The sequence below is a fragment of the Python bivittatus genome, unplaced genomic scaffold (genome assembly GCF_059951505.1).
Source record: "Python bivittatus isolate LINGU-HERP-01145 unplaced genomic scaffold, Pbiv_v1 ctg000840_np1212, whole genome shotgun sequence".
NCBI classification, from domain to species: domain Eukaryota; kingdom Metazoa; phylum Chordata; class Lepidosauria; order Squamata; family Pythonidae; genus Python; species Python bivittatus.
In genome coordinates, this window is record NW_028277113.1 from 29,810,267 (window position 1) to 29,827,321 (window position 17,055).

General features: G+C 38.3%; 1 protein-coding gene across 5 annotated transcripts in view; it reads right to left on the reverse strand.

Moving 5' to 3' along the window:
* The window catches only part of LDLRAD4 (low density lipoprotein receptor class A domain containing 4), a 322,441-nt gene that overhangs the window by 12,948 nt on the left and 292,438 nt on the right, over positions 1-17,055 (reverse strand). For 3 of the 5 annotated variants that reach the window (XM_088130968.1, XM_088130967.1, XM_088130965.1), the window contains 2 exons: positions 9,434-9,588; positions 434-487 (listed from right to left, as the gene is read on the reverse strand). In XM_088130968.1, the coding sequence (XP_087987094.1) occupies positions 434-487; positions 9,434-9,538 (159 nt within the window). In that variant the 5' untranslated portion in view covers positions 9,539-9,588. Of the gene's footprint in view, positions 1-433; positions 488-9,433; positions 9,589-13,012; positions 13,645-13,672; positions 13,991-17,055 lie in introns of those variants that run through there. The other 2 variants (XM_007422816.3, XM_007422815.4) reach the window with 2 other exon arrangements.

Below are 17,055 nucleotides of genomic sequence, written 5' to 3' on the forward strand. Positions count from 1 at the left end.
TTCAGTGTGTGCACATACATACACACACACCAAACCTGATCTTGAAACAATTTTGGGGGGGGAAAAATTCCTTAAGAGGTCTTAACATACTACTTTACAAATTTACAAATACTAATCTAAAATCAGAACAATTCTATAAGAAAGCATATTCCCATGAAATCTTCCATGCACTTTTTGTAGCATTTGTCAATTCAGTATCACAGGAAAACTGAAGCGCAGATAAATATGCAACAACAGCAATCAACTTTCTTTTCCTTCAGTGATGCTTTTTAATTCTGAAATCTATATGCTTGAAGCCAAGAGCTGCAACATAATTGTCACATGTGACTTCCATATCATAACTGGCTCCCCCACCCCCTTATTAAGAATCAAGATAACTGAAATTTCAAATTAGGAATGAACCTCTGATGCTCCTGAAGCCCCTGAGGCTTACCTCTGAAGGTCCCTGTCGAGAAGATGAGTTGTCAGAAGGCCACAGACACCCTTCCTAGGTCACAGAGAGAGAAAAAAATCTTCAGCATTTAAGTGCTACACAGCCCTGACATGTCTTGCTTCAACATTAGTGTATAATTTCTACTTAAGCATACATATTTTAGACTTTTGTTTTTTTATACCATAATAGCTTGGGGCTGATTCTGTGGTGAGTATGTTTTAAACTAAGGCCTACCATGCTAAATCTACACGCTTTATTTTTATTTCTTACTCAGGCTCATCAGATAATTCAATTGCAACTGACTTTAGGCACTGTCCATTCCAATTCAGTAAACAGATTTTAAAAAATAGAGTAACAAAATAGAAAGCATAACATAATTTAATCATACCACACCGAGGAATAAGATAAAGCATTGCTTAGTGTAGGGGGGAAATTTCATCTTTCAAACCAGTCCCTAAATGCCTCCTAGAAGAACCAGGTCTCAATGCCTTTCCTAAATGCCAACAGGGTTGGTGCTGATGTAATCCCTGTGGGAATGCTGTTTCACAGAAGGGAAAAAAGTTGCCTTCATGGCCCCTGATGGTAAGACTACTTTAAAACAGGGATCCCTCCCTTCCAGATCATATTGGACAGGAAATTCTGCTGTGCAATATCATCATTAAAGAGGCATCATTAAAGAGTTAGTATCCACAGGTTCCAGCAATTGTTTGCAGCAAGCACCATTCCTCTACATATGAATTCTGCCGTGTAAGGTGAAACCTACAGTGTAACAGAGGCTTTGGCACAGTACAAAGTCATAAAGATCATGGGATCTTCCAAAGTCTCATAGAAGACCATGAGGACTGCCTGTTCAATGATGTGTGCAGCATGATTAGAGAGGCAAGGAGATATTCACTGTTTTCCCCATGCTGAGTTCAGTTCCACTAAACTACTTTGCATACAATTTTGACATCATCTAGTTTAACATCATCTACTTTAATTAAACTGCTCTTGCAACTCACCCCTCAATTACATACACAAACACACAGCTTTTTCTCCTAACAAGGCTATAGACCTTTCTCCACTGCTAAGCTGAAGTGCTCTCTGCTCAGAATAAATCAATCTACAATTAGTAATCCCCACTGCTGATTCCTATCCTGCATCTACCACCATTCTCTCAAGTCAGTACAGTCATCTGACTGTCACCACACTAAGTCTAACAAGGTTTTTGCATCTTGTGACTGCCCTTGATTGGTGCAGAATAAAGCAAAATATATTGCTTTAAAACTGGTACTGCTAGCCTGGCTCACTTATGAGTTGAGGACAGATGAAAGCAATGTCATGGGGATGGCATTAAAAAATATGTTGGCAGGTCATGTTTGTTACATGATTAAATGCAACTGGAGATGGCCCTGGTATCTTTTCAGAGTATGAAAATTTTTCTGGATTTTTGCTTTTCTAAAAGTTGTACACCTAAAAAAAAGCCTTTAGAAAGCAGTAACTGTTTTTTGTAAACAAGGTGGGGTCAGGCCCCCCACACTTGCAGCAAGAACAAGAATTCCATATGCAAGATCCTGATCATTGTGCAAAATTTCTGATCCAGTTACTGTGGAAACTCAATCTACATTAATGAAAATAAATTATTATAAAGATTTCATAGTATTATATACATGGTACTATATACTCTTGTTCCTTGTTTAATCTATGTCTCAATTTCTGTATAGTTGTTTTATTTTTACTATCATATGATCAGGAAATAGACAAAAGTTTTAAGCTAACCATTTACATGTTAAAAGGGTGAAATAATTTTATTTCAAATAAAGGAGCTTTGATCTTTGCTTCCACCAACAAGACATTGAAGAGTCATTACTCTAATTCAGTATCTTCACTTTATGTTTACTTGGCTGAAGAATCTATGGGTTAAGACCCCTTTTCTTCACAAACATGATATCCTGAATCCATAAACTTGCTGCAAACTATCAAAGATTACAACAGTGACACTGTTAGCAAAATTACTCTAATGAAAAATGTGTACAAATAAGGGTTTGCTTCCATATACACAGGATTTTGTCAATATAGGATTTGTATCCAATTCTTAACTGTAATCAGTGGGAATAAAATTGTGGTTTAATTATTAGAAATGCAATGGTTGTTTAATTACTGTGTTTATAATACTAGAAATGCCATGAATCTCTACATTATCTGAAAGTGAATTCAAGCTCCTTGGCCCAATTCTTGTTATTGTTATCCTCAACTCATAAACCATGGTTTACCAGTCCCAGAAAAAAGCTACATGCATATGCTTTTTGTTCTATTCTCCTTGCCCCTGAAATTCTAATTTCTTAAGACCATAGTTATAGTTCCATTTACTAAGGAACAAGACCAACTGAATTCAACAGAACTTACTTTTGAGTAGGATTATACTGTGAGCCATAGTTTTGTAGATGGGCATCAACAGAAAGTGGCTTAAAGAATCAGAAAATCTCTGCTGAAGCTGGGCAAAGGAGAGGAGTATGTGTATTCCCAGATAGGTAATCCATTTTTTGTTGGACTGGGGTAATATTTGCTTTTCTGACTCCTATCTAACAGGTAATATCTTGGGATGTAATTTAGGAGTTAGAAACTACTGGTAAAACAGACTTCTGCTTTGACTTTCATTATGAAATATGTTACATCAGTCTTCCCAACAGGGCGTTCTCTAGACATGACTGCATACAGCTTGCAGAATGTCCTATCAAAGAGCCAATAGCTCAGCATTCTGGAAGTTGGAGTGCAACAAATCTGGAGGTCATAAGAATTGTAAAGTCTCAGAAAATTCAGATATTTAATACCTGAAAAATTGATTCTGCATTTAAGATAAATTTGTCTGATGTACTACAGGAAGTAGTTATTATTTTAGTAATGTACTTTTACAAGGTTATCAAAGGCACTTTTCACATTTGGCTACTGATCTAATTTTATTACTACAATGCAAGTTATGAATAATAATGAACAAAAAAAAAGGAATTTGGGGCAATGGGATCAATGTTAATCCAACGATCAAAAGTATATATTAAATACACACTACTCCCTTTTAAAATAGCTAACGCTAATGTTTATAGTCAAAATTATCTATAACTGTAAATGTTTATGATTAGTTGAGAAACTTCCCTGCTATAATCAATGTACATCAAAAAGTACATTGGAGTGTGCATGGTGCTTATGTAGAACCTACCAGCAACTCTTTAAAGCAGCTGCATATTTTTCTGACATTATAAGACCACCCTCCATAGATGTAGTCTAATCCTGGAAAAAGTCATGCTCTGATGGGTGCTATGTGCACAACCATGCACAATCCATCACACCATTTTTCCCTTTGAATGCAAAGTACTTCACAGCCCTATTATGAATTCAAAGTGCTTGTTATATGACCATTCTGGATAATCCCTGGCCAGTGTTGATCTAGTGATGTCCGCTTTCCTCCAAACATCAGTGTTATTATCCGTAGGAATGAAGGTGACTTGTTTTCCATATGAGTTAAGACTCTGTGCAGAATCCTGTCTCATGTGAAAGCCAATGTGCATACACAAGTACAAGCTCTCCTGAAAACAGCAGGAAACTGATGTCACGTCAATCAAATCAGCAGGTGGCAAAGATCATTAAGTATACAAGCGTGCTAGTTTTAGTAATGTGTGAACATGGATAATATAAACAAAGAACTTGGGAATCTGAAGCAAATGGATTTTAAAATTTAACTAAATTTAGTGTTGCCACACTCTAGTTTACAAATAAATAAATGTTAATGGTGCTTGCATCGGATTATGATTCATAAAATATTATTAATTCTGCCTAATCCACTATATAAATTAAGACATTTGTGAATAACACAAATAAGAGTTTGTTTTCTCCTCCATCTTTCCTTTGGATGGTGATGTTCTTCACTCTCCACTATTCCTAAAGATTACCCTTACAGAATAATTCCTCTTCAGAACCAGAATTTCAGAACAGCAATTTCTCAGAACCAAAGCAGTTTCCATTTCTGGCACCCTGCTGGGGCCTACCCTGCACAGGATTATAAATATGCATTCAGCAATTTGTACAACTCTGTTATACAGTCATATGATCTGTACCTTGGACTAAAGTATATACAGTGCATTCGGAAAGTATTCAACCCCTTCACTTTTTTCAATTTTGTTATTTTGCAGCCTGATACTACAATCGTTCAAATTCATTTTTTTTCTCATTAATCTATACTTAGTATCCCATAATGACAAAATGGAAACAGAATTTTAGAAATGTCTGTAAATTTATTAAAAAGAAAAAACTGAAATATCACATGTACTTAAGTATTCAGACCCTTTACTCAGTACTTTGTTGAAGCACCTTTGGCAGCAATGATAGCCTTGAGTCTTTTTCGGTATGACACGACAAGCTCTGCACACCTGGATTGGGGGATTTTCTGCCATTCTTCTTTGCAAATCCTCTCAAGCTCAGTCAGGTTGGATGGGGACCGTTGGTGGACAGCCATTTTCAGGTCTCTCCAGAGATGTTCAATAGGGTTCAAGTCAGGGCTCTGGCTGGGCCACTCTAGGACATTCACAGAGTTGTCCCTAAGCCATTCCTGTGTTGTCTTGGCTGTGTCCTTAGGATCGTTGTCATGTTGGAAGGTGAACCTTCGACCCAGTCTGAGGTCCTGAGCGCTGTGGAACAGGTTTTCATTGAGGATATCTCTGTACTTTGCTCGATTTGGCTTTCCCTGAACTTTGACCAGTCTCCCAGTCCCTGCTGCTGAAAAACACCCCCACAGCATGATGCTGCCACCATCATGCTTCACTGTTGGGATGGTATTGGGCAGGTGATGAGTGGTGCCTGGTTTCCTCCAGACATAACATTTAGAATTGAGGCCAAACAGTTCAATCTTGGTTTCATCAGACCAGAGAATCTTCTTCCTCACAGTCTGAGAGTCCTTCAGGTGCTTTTTTGCAAACTCCAAGCGGGCTTTCATATGTTTTGCACTGAGGAGAGGCTTCCGTCTAGCCACTCTGCCAGAAAGCCCAGATCAGTGGAGGGCTGCAGTGATGGTTGTCCTTCTGGAACTTTGTCCCATCTCCACACAGGATCTCCAGAGCTCAGTCAGAGTGACCATTGGGTTCTCGGTCACCTCTCTTATTAAGGCTCTTCTTCCCCGATTGCTCAGTTTGGACGGGCGACCAGCTCTTGGAAGAGTCCTGGTTGTGCCAAACATTTTCCATTTGAGAATTATGGAGGCCACTGTGCTCTTGGGAACCTTCAGTGCAGCAGAAATTTTTTTGTAGCCTTCCCCAGATCTGTGTCTTGCAATAATCCTGCCTCTGAGCTCTGCAGGCAGTTCCTTTGACCTCATGGCTTTTGCTCTGATACAGTATGCACTATCAGCTGTGAGGCCTTCTACAGAGAGGTGTGTGCCTTTCCAAATCATGTCCAATCAATTTAATTTACCACAGGTAGACTCCAATCAAGGTGTAGAAACAGCTCAGCAATGATCAAGAGAAATGGGAGGCACCTGACCTAAATTTCAAGTGTTGTTGCAAAGGGTCTGAATACTTATACCAATGTGATACTTCAGTTTTTCCTTTTTCATACATTTGCAAACATTTCTAAAATTCTGTTTTCACTTTGTCATTATGGGGCACTGAGTGTAGATTAATGAGAAAAAAAAATGAATTTGAACGATTGTAGTATCAGGCTGCAACATAACAAAATTGAAAAAAAGTGAAGGGGGTCTGAATACTTTCCGAATGCACTGTAGGTGTGCCCATTTCAGATATGGATGCTTACAGGTTAAAGCTTTTCAAGGACAAACAAAAATGGGCACCTATAATAGATGGGAATTTGTATACATCCTGACATAAAGATTTCCTGCAGCAATGAAGGAAACATTGTATACATCCTGACCTTCATGCATTCTTTTTTTTAATATTTCTAAACCCTGGATTCTTTCAACAGTCTTAAAATGCATATATGAGACACAAAAATATATTTACTGTAATATATAAAGTTTTATCGCATTCACCAATAAAGGGATTAGAGTATTATTTTTAATGTTATCCCTAGGTGGCAGCAAGAGGTCTGAAATATTGAATATTACTGCCGTACACCAAAGCCCTGCTTTTGTCCTAGATACAGTCTAGCTCTCCCTTGGGGCAGAGAAGAGACCCATTTTATTTCTTTAAAAATATTTCTTTGAAGTGCACATTCACAATGCATTACAATGGACAAGCTATTCTAAGCATATAGTTTGAAGGAAGTCATATTTGACAAATTCAGGAAAAAATATAGAATCACATAAACACAAAGTAATGAGCTAGAGTGAAGTTTGCTGAAAACTTGAAAAAAAATCTGAAAAGACTGGGAAATATTTTCACAAGATGAGAATTTTAAGTGGTCTGTTTTCTTAAACAACTAGGCTATATATAGTGCTATACAATGACTCAAACTGATATCATACAAAAAGGGAACACACATTACTGGTATTCATTTATTACTGCTTTCCTTTTAGTCTATTCAATTATGTTACCTAGCACTCTATTTTTCAAATGTGGAAAAATGGAGTTGGGGGTTGACTTTGACGGCTGGGTAGGATCAGCAATGTGCCATTCCCAAGCTTCCAGGCTTACAACTTGTGTATGAAGGCTTCTGCCCTGCAGACGTTCATATAAACAGACATCCAGCAATAGTCCAAACTAGTAAGTACAGTATCAGGAGGAAGGCTGAGGTCAGAACACTCATCCCCTTAGTCATACACTGATTCAATGCACAAATGTCTAAAAAGTGATTCTAAAGAAAATGAAAGGACTGGTGAGAGAGGAGTTTCACATCCTGCCCTCCCTATTTCCTCTGTCAGCTGAAATCTGTCCAATTCTCAGCAGCTGCTAAGGGGAATGTCTGTTCCTGTCTTTTACCTTCCTACTGAAAATAGCTGCTTTACCATCCCATTGCAGAACTACCTCTTCTCTTTATCTCACCACCTAATACCATGAAAAGCCCTGAAATTACTGCCATACAAAGCTGACAATGAATCTAAATGGGCCAATAGTTTGCAAGCATACAGGGCAGTTTCTTCACATGGTGATTATTCAAAGTGGTCAGATTTCCTTTAAAAATTAATGTTATACTCTAGCAGAATCAAAGGGAACATTTTTATTTCAAATATGAATCCATTGAGAAAAAAAAATTTTAAATTAAAAAATGGATTCCCATATGAGTTTTTCCACTGCTAAGAAGTTTGTAGTAGCCTTAGCATTATTAATCTGCAAATCTAAATAAATCTAATAATCTAAATAGAATCTAAACCTAATAATAGAATCTGTACATCCATTATAAAGGCCTATGCAGAAATTTGAATTAGAGAGGAAACAGATTATTTGGAGCATGCATGGGTGCACACATGGTACCACCCTAAATCAAACATGTCATTTCCTTCTGTGCAAGTCCAGGAAAAGATGCAGGTTCTTTAAGGATTAGCTCACAGACACTAGGTGCCCCTCTGTGCTCCAAATCATATTTTCTCCTATGAAACTGGATTGCTGCACTAAAATAAACACACATGCAACAGAGGCAACCACACACAACCATTAAAATGAAATCACATTGTCAAAAAATTTGTATAGGAAAGTCAAGCAATAAAATAGGTTTTAAATGTTTATTTTTAAAGAAACATTTATATCTGCTCAAACCTATTTCTCCTGCATCAAGATGTGTCCCAGAGGGAAATGAACTAGCCTTTGCAAGCGTTTCTTAATTAATTGAAACAGCAGTTGTTAGAATATAACTTTTTTAACAAAGCAGAAGTAGCTAAAACAAAAAGGCAAAGTTTCTTATTTCATATATAGTGTCATTTCCATTTCTGTTCTTAGTAACAGTGACATCTTTCTTTGTTCACTAGGCACACAAACTCTATTCATAGAGGCCAAATCCTATAAATAATTTGCCATGAGCAGAAGAGCCAGTTTGGTAGGCCACTGTTCCACACACATACACACCCCACTCAAAAGCAAAACCAATCCAATCCAATCCGCTGCACCAAATATAAGACACATTATTCCCCATGGTAACTAAGCTTCTCTTGATGGTCCTCGTTTGGGATAGAGATTAAAAAAAACCAAAAACCTCTATTATGCATAAAGCTGAACGGTTGATTTGACGCTGTCTCTCCAATTAGCTCACCTATAGGAATCCTGCAGAATGACTGTCCCAAGTCTCTTTATGAGTAGGTTATAGTATGCTGGACATGAGATTTCAAAGAAAGCTTTTAAAGAGCTGTACAAAATGCAGATACCTCTTAAAATTAATTTCAAAACAGCAAATGTATTAGCTGATCTTGGATAATCTTGGAAAGCTAAGCAGCGTTCAGCCTGGTTAGTAAAGACCAGGCTGTAGGCTAGACTGCAAAGTTAAAAAGAAAACATAAGGCGGCAATGGCAAAACCATTTCCATATAGCTGTCAGAAAACAACATGAAAATGTCCATGAAGTAACCAGGTCACTGACTTCATCTTTACCTTCAAAGCATTACTAATATATAAACACTGTCCATGTTTCAGTCTACTTATCAGTTCCAAGAAAAAAACCTCCCAAATAACAACATATTTTGCTGTATCAATTGGCATAAACAAGTGAACACCGACTGCACATCCATTATAAAGGACTATGCAGAAATTTGGATTAGAAAGGAAACAGATTATTTGGAACATGCATGACGCAAAATACCACCCAAACCAAACATGTCATTTCCTTCTGTGCAAGTCCAGACTTGATTAAATAATATGGAGATCCAATAGAGACTATTGCTATTATTTCCTTCTCTTCGCAATCAACTACCTATAAACAAGAAAATTAGCTTTTGCCACCAGGTGTCCTCTAGTTCTACTGAAGATATAAATCCAAGAAGGAGTTGAAGTACCAACACATGTGGAGTGTGCCAAGTGAAGAAGACTAAGCAAACTGCTACAAAAGAAATGCTCCTTGTACCCAAGGTAAGTGATATGTAAAAATTTAAACTCACCGGTTGTAAAGATTCCTCTTGCCTCCTGCTTTGGCTCTGACGGCTGATGAAGGACCGTGTTGACACTTTATAATGATTCAGCAAGCAGATGATTACTACTATCATAACAGTTATCACCACAATGATGATGATAATCTGAATAAATTCTAGTTCCGCTGTAGGGAAAAGAAAAAAAATATCATTTTAAGCCAGAACAAACAAACAAACAAACAAACAGCATGTAAAAAACCAAAACCAGAGGTACAAAGCCCCAATAGATCAATATTTGCTGATACATATAAATTGCAGACTGTGTCAAAGAAAAAATTATACCCTTTACAGTAATAAAAATGTTCCCAAGATGAAGAAAAAAAATAAATTGTTTATGGATAGTTAAGCATTGAATAGCAATGGAATAGTAGTGATGAGATGTTTATGTCTTCACTATTGGAGATTTGCTCCCCTCCATAGTTTAGAAGACAGTTTCCACCAGCTTTGAGTTTAGAACTGTAACAGTACATATCTCACAGTTCAGTGTAAATATGACTTCTTTTGAAAGTGATTTCATCACGTGTAGACCTCAGGGGTAATTAAGGAAACAGATCTAGATCAAGGATGTAATAAAATATAAAAAAGCTTAACTGTTATGAGATACTTGATGCATCATCTAGATATACAATTCTTATTGCATTTAGAAAGTACATAGTGAACACACTAAAAAGTAAACCAATATTAGGACCCTGCGAAGACATATCCTTCAAGGCAGAAATAAAAAGATACAGATATTAAAAATAATACTATTTATTATTGCAACAGGTCATATACCTCATGCTATAAGAAGAGAGGAACAATAGCTAAAGCTGATATACTATGTTCAAGGCAAAGAAATGCAGTCTTCACACAAATGTTTCCACATATAGTTCTAAAGATTATCCTCTGGCTATGTAACATTCACTAATTAAGTACTACATATTACTAATTTTTTTAAAAAATCCAGAACAGGTCACAGAAGAAAACCATCATCATGGTATCATTAGTGCTCTTATACTCATATGTGTAAACAGCTACTCCGGCTATCATTTTATAATGGAAGTTAATAACCAGAAGGACTGAGTTAAAAAAACAAAAACAAATCCTTAATATGCAAAGCTCTCATTAAAGGTAATAACAAAAAAAATGAACAGGGACTGCCTTTGCTTATATCACTATGCTTTTTTTTTTGTTTTCGTATTTCAGTGAAACCATGGTGATGAGAGATTAACCTAGAAAGTCACTGTAGTTTTTCAAAGTCGCAATGCCCCCCAAAAGTCTTAAAGATTAAAAAAAAATGCCCATGGGTATTATAAATGTTTTCCTTTTGGAAGACATGATAATTGCTTTACACGCCTCAGATTCAATTACAGCATCAATTAAAATGATGGCACTTTGGGACAAACCTGTCGCATCATTAATCTTGAAGGATCACACCTTTAGCTGTTCAAATTAACAGAAAAAAAAGCACATCAATGACAGATAATGTACTTGTCTGTGTGTGTAAGAACTCTTCAAAATTCAAGTCTTCAGCTGCCCACATATAAGCTAGAATTCAGTCATATTTCAACCAAAACATGCCTTTGACCATTGCCAATATATACCCTGTAATGGGAATGGTGAACCAAAGGCAAAATGCACAATTTGCTAACATGCTAATGATTATAATCTCTTGCAATAAATTCTGTAATTCACAAAAACATTCAGTTTCACAGAAGGAATATGAAATTCAGATTGCAAAACATTCCAATTATTTCTAAAAATAATTACATAAAAGCACAGATAAGAGTGTATCAGCATTTCTTTTCTTACAAGTTAGGCCAGGTAGATGTAAAACTTTTAAAAGTATAACATGTAGTAAAGTAAGTATTTTTCTTGCATTCAGTATTATTTCCAATGATTTGGGGAAGAATAACACTTTTAAAAAGAGTATTGGTCAACTTCCTCTTCTCTGTTAATATCAAAAATGTATAAATGGGTTAGTGACAGAACCTAATAACATTTCCAGTAAGGGCACATGTTCTAAGTTACACTTCTTAAATAGACAAAACTGTGCAGGAAATCTTATTACTTACATACTGTGTTATTTACACTTTTAAGATTAAAAGAATTTTGTTATGCAATTGAAGAAAATATACTAATCATTTATCCTTTTTTGCTTTACAAACTACTTCCTCACAATGAACAGTACTAGCTAGATACAATTTTAATTTAGCCAATTACAGATCTCCTCTGCTTCCCTCAAAAACTCTATATGCAACTGTACATTTTATTTTTCTTCAGGTCTTTGTACTTCTAATTAGTGACAGGAAGGTACAGAATGTTCTCTTTGATTCTGTGTCCTGTGAGTTCTCTTCCTTCTGCTAGAAAACAAATTTCAGTTTTAAAAGCAACTATTCCTGAACTAAAGGATTTTTGAATATTAACTACTTCAAGGGCCAATAACCCAACAGTTGACCCAATTGCATTATTGTGAAACAGACATGAATAAATTTAGTACTGTTGATTTAGGCTTTCCTAGAATGCAGTGATGGCTGGAATGCTACTACTTCTGCATCTGCCAAAAGTGTAGTTTTCTAAACTTAATCAAGGGCTGTGCATATTTTTACAGAAGAGCATTTCCTCTTTTTACAAAAAAACAATTCCTCTTTTTCTCTGAGCATTACAATGATGCCCCAAAAGTTATTTAATTGTAGGTGCAGGGAGGGAGGAAGAGAGTCTCCACTCTGAAAATTTGGGTAACAAAATACTTAATTTGTTTTGCAAACTATAAAGAGATGGCTTTGGTTCTTTCTCCCCTTTCTTCTTATCAATCTCACAATGATCCATTCAGTAAGGGAACATTAGTGGGTATCTGCTAAGTGCAAAAACTTATTCTGACTGTGAACAATTTCTCATTAAAGCAACAATGTTATAAAAGACTGGCATATTACAGAGATTTGTTAAAATATCCAGTAGCCTTTGGGTACACAGAAAAAAGTGAAGCTGAAAATAAAAAAGTAAATCAATTAAAGTCCAAAGATACAAATCAAGAGAATTCCTTAAGATCCTCACTTTGATATTATTCTAAAACATGCTTGTCCTGCTCATTAGTCTATAATAAATATAACCCTTTGCTATACATAGATATCATCACCTATAAGCATGCACTAGAGGGAGAAAGTATATTATTATTATTATTATTATTATTATTATTATTATTATTATTATTATTATTATTCTGCCCTGACTGTAAGCAGGGCTGACTGAAATGATCTGTTAGGCCAGAGGAAAGCAACCTGGTGCCCTCCAGACAGTCTGGGAAACATCCCCCATGTTCCTTGCCCTTGGTCATGCCGTCTGGCCTGATGGGCAGTTAAGTCCATCGCGTAAGGAGACACCACACTGCCCATTTCTGAGTGAGGAGGTACCGAGACGGGGCAGCATGTTGCCCATATGTTTATAAACTACACAGAGAGAAATAATTACGAGAGAAAGTGTAAGCAATGAGGCACGGGTACAATTAAAAGTAACCTTCAGAAGAAATTACAAAGCAAGAACTACGCGAGAAAGAGAGGGACGCCAGAATACCTCTGTGCAAAAGCAGGTCTTTCAACCGAGCATCCTTCAAAGTGGTAGCGTTAAGCTCCTCAGCGGACATAATTGTGTCCTTCTCCGCCGGAGTAGGAGCCCTGCAGCGAGCAGAGCATCGCTTCGGGCTCCAAGCGGCAGTCTAGCGGTGCTCTTCCAGACTCCCCTGCTCGCCTCGGCAGCTGCGTCTCGCCCTCGCCCGGCAGACAACGGCACCGAGCGCTAGACGCTACTCGGTCGGGGGGCTCCAAACGGCACGCGGTGGCGCCCGGTTCCCGAGAGTTGCTGGCGCAGCGGAGAATCAGGGCCGCGAATGAGGACCCGGAGGCAGCAGGGAGGTCGGCGAGGAAGGAACGCTTCGCTGGGGCCTCTCATGCTTCCCCGACGGAAGCGGAGCCCCCAAGACGCCCCTCGGCCGCCCTAAAAGCCACCGACTCGGGCGCCGAAGTCCCCGCAGAAAGAACGGCAACACGGAGCAAGGCGCTCCCGTGTCAACGTGCTCCCGGGGGATACACCGCGTGCCCCCGAGTTAAAAGACCGGGGAGAGAAGAGCCATCATGTCAAAAGGAGCGCCATTCGTTTTTTACAGGCTGGAGGAGGGGGGGAGAAAGTTGGGCAAGGAGTGAGGAGAAAGCAAGCCAAGGACGACGCCGTTCTTACCAACTTCCCGCACGCAACTGCCTCGCCGCCTCAGCTGCCTCGCACTTTCAACCAACCCCAGCTGACACTTCGCAGGCTCCTCTCTCTTCCGCGTTTCTGCTCCGACGCGACATGCGTCACTCCAGCCCCAGGCGCGGCGACCGCCGGGGCCGCTCTAGGAAGAGCCTTGGCGGGGCGCCCTCCCCGCTCTCCAGCTATTGGGAAACGCTCGCACGTGTCCTATGCCGGCGCGGATGGAGCCCGTCGCTTCGGCCGGCTGCCGGTCGTTATGAAGGCAAAGATTGCTGTGGCCTTCTGTCCAGTCGCCCGGCCGCCGGCCGATTTCTGTACGAAACGCTTGGGGAGGTTAAAAAGAGAGCCTGGCCGCCTGCCAAGCTCTGAGGCAATCACTCGCCTTTCCGGCTTTTCAGAAAAAGAGAGGGGGAATAGACGCGTGTGTGTATCGGTAGAATTGGATTCCCTGACCAGCCACTGTCAGTGTTTCATCCGATGACCCTTCCTCAGTTTCCTTGGGCAGGTTTCTCTCCCTGCTGTAGCTGGAAGTAAAATGTATGAATATGTGCCTTACCTATTCCACTCTCCAGTTTGGAACAACTGCTCACGACTGCTGTATGTAACTATATATAGCCCTCCTTGTATCTTTGACTCACATGTAATTACAACCTAAGCGATTAAAAGTGGCTCTTTGTACAGCCTAATTTGAACTACATTTAACAGCAGATAAAGACTTAGACTTGGATTCAAACACAAAAGACACGCAGCTGTCATTTTTCTTGGTATAATCTAAGAAAGGATTTGGGCTACACTGTTTTTAAGGGGAAAAAAAACCCAGTATATAATATTCCTGTTTTTTAGGCTCAAAAAGGGTATTGCTTTTAGTGCCATAGCTTTTCTGCTACACTGTCTACTGTATGAAAATAGCCTTGAATGAGCACAGGTGGAATTAAAACAGGATTCTTTCTTTTACGGGAGAGGAAAAGTGGGAAGATTAGCTTTCTGGAGAGTCTGAGAAATTTGTTCCAGACTACCACTGCACCACATTTTATCTTTTTAAAAACATACGTACTTTGATTTTATTTAGCTTTTCTGAGATTAATCGCTATCAAATGTGGGGGAGGGGAGTTGAGCAGAAAGGCTGAATTTTCAAGTCGCAGACCTTTACAATATTCAACCAGGTAGTAGCACTATTGAAATCATTTCACTTTTTCATTATGTTACCTTTTAATTACCAGAAAAGCAGCATAGATTATGAGGGGGCAGTCTCTTTGGGTAGAGGAATGGGGATATAACCTTGAAAAAAGTAAGGCAGGAACAAGTAAGGAAGAATAAAATACAAGTTACTCCTAGAAATGGAGAAGGCATGAGAAAGGGACTCAATATAACCCTGCCTTGATTCTATTTGATGGAAGAGAGGGCAGAGGGAAACCAGCAGGCTTTCAAGATACTGTTAGGGTAGTATTCCTATAATCCTTGCACTTTTTCCTGATCTGGCTTTCCTCAAAGGACTGACATTCAGGGTTAGGAGGACAATGTCAGCTGAGGCACAACCTGGAAAATACTGTAAGTGGTGGTGGCATCAGGAACTACCAAGGGACTACTCAGTGGCAGGAAAGAGGTCCAGGATGCGAAGACCCTGTGATGTGTGAATCCTGGGCATATGCCCCATGCTCTTAGTATACATCCATACATCTGACACAAGATGAACCCTGAAACAACTCTCTCTCTCTCTCTCTCTCTCTCACACACACACACACACACACACCCCTACTATATACAAATTTCTTCTACTTTCCACTTGATCATTTGGAACTTCTGCTTAGCATTAATTTCCATCCTACTGGTCTTTCATGGTATCACATGAAAAAAAAACTTTTGGCAGTTGTGGGGAATGCCCTTCCTTCCTTCCTTCCTGTGCCAGAAGAAAAATGGAAGGACAGCTGGAGCTCAGATGAGGTTATAAAAACATTTTTTTTTATTGTTAAAAGTTTATAATGTTTTAATTGGGTGTAGTAAAGGGCCTAGGCAGGTGCCAAGGAATGTCTCAAGGGGTCCTGTGTCCTGCAAACGCATTACAGTTGGCTCCAGGACTAGGTAAACAAGGGAAGATGAGGGAACATTTTAAAAAGAAATAGAAATAAATGTGACTGTTCCTCTTCCTCTTTTTATCATTTCAAATAATATTTTATTTTAGTTTTAATGCGATTAGGTGTGAGCAAGTAAACAGATGGCACCAGCTTGGAGATTAGAAACAGAAGCCAGAAGAAATAAGTTTGGAGGAAGGATTTAAAATGAAAGTCAAGTGTTTAGGCATCTATATTAACTCAGCATTAAAGCTTTTTTTTTTTAAAGATATTATTAATAACTACTTTGAAAAGTAACATAAATTTTAAAAAAATCTTTCCAAGGTTTGACTAAATCTCCCTTAAAATCTCATTTCATAGATAAACACAGCTGTGCTTGATCCACACGGGTCCACCCACAGGCCATATACTTCCATTTAATGCCTCATCTGGCTGAATCTATTATGCTCTGCAGAAAAAATGAACCTCATCCCTTCAAAAGCCATTTTAAGATAAGACTGAGATGTATCCACATGGACATAGAAGATCAAGGTTTAAAATCCCACTTTATCCATGAAGGGCCTTTGCTTCTAGAGCAATTTATATCATCTATAACCTCAAATACCAAAAACAAAACAAAAAAATCTACAAACTGTCAGAATTAACAAGATTTAATTTGTAAAGCAATTTGTACTGAAAGTTCTAGCTATGCAAATGAGAGTAATAAGCATACACTCCTTGTCTATTTTCAAACTTCACAATCATGAGGATATATATGCCAGATTGGAATCATTTTGGAATAAGAGAATCTGTACAACATATTTTGCCAGCCTGATTTCCTTGGAAGGTTATATATGGCAGCCTATGTCCTTGGGAAAATCTAAACCAAGAGAGTGGGCACAGTCAAAGACAGATGGAGAAGCAATCCATCTGAGAAGTGTTTGCTGTATAGCCCAAAGATTCCAGAACCGAAGTTCTTTATCAAGGGCAGTATAAATTGAATGTTTACCGAAAAAATCATTTGTTTAAAATGAAGTATAAACATTCTACTTCTATACAAGCCATTAGAATTGTGAAAACATACTGAGAATATTTTTGATTCCTGGCATGGAGCCTGAAGCTACAACACAGTTATATATTATGTGTTCACTATTTGTTAAGAGAGATGTTTTGCCTCCCCAACATGAGTATTTTTTTCTCTTTAGAAGTCTAAATGAATGTACTGAAGAAACAACGTATACTTGTTACAGAGCATGATTTTCCTAAGGCACTAGCTCGAATTCTACCTTCTAACTAAAGCGTTTTTTAGATTTATGAGAAAAA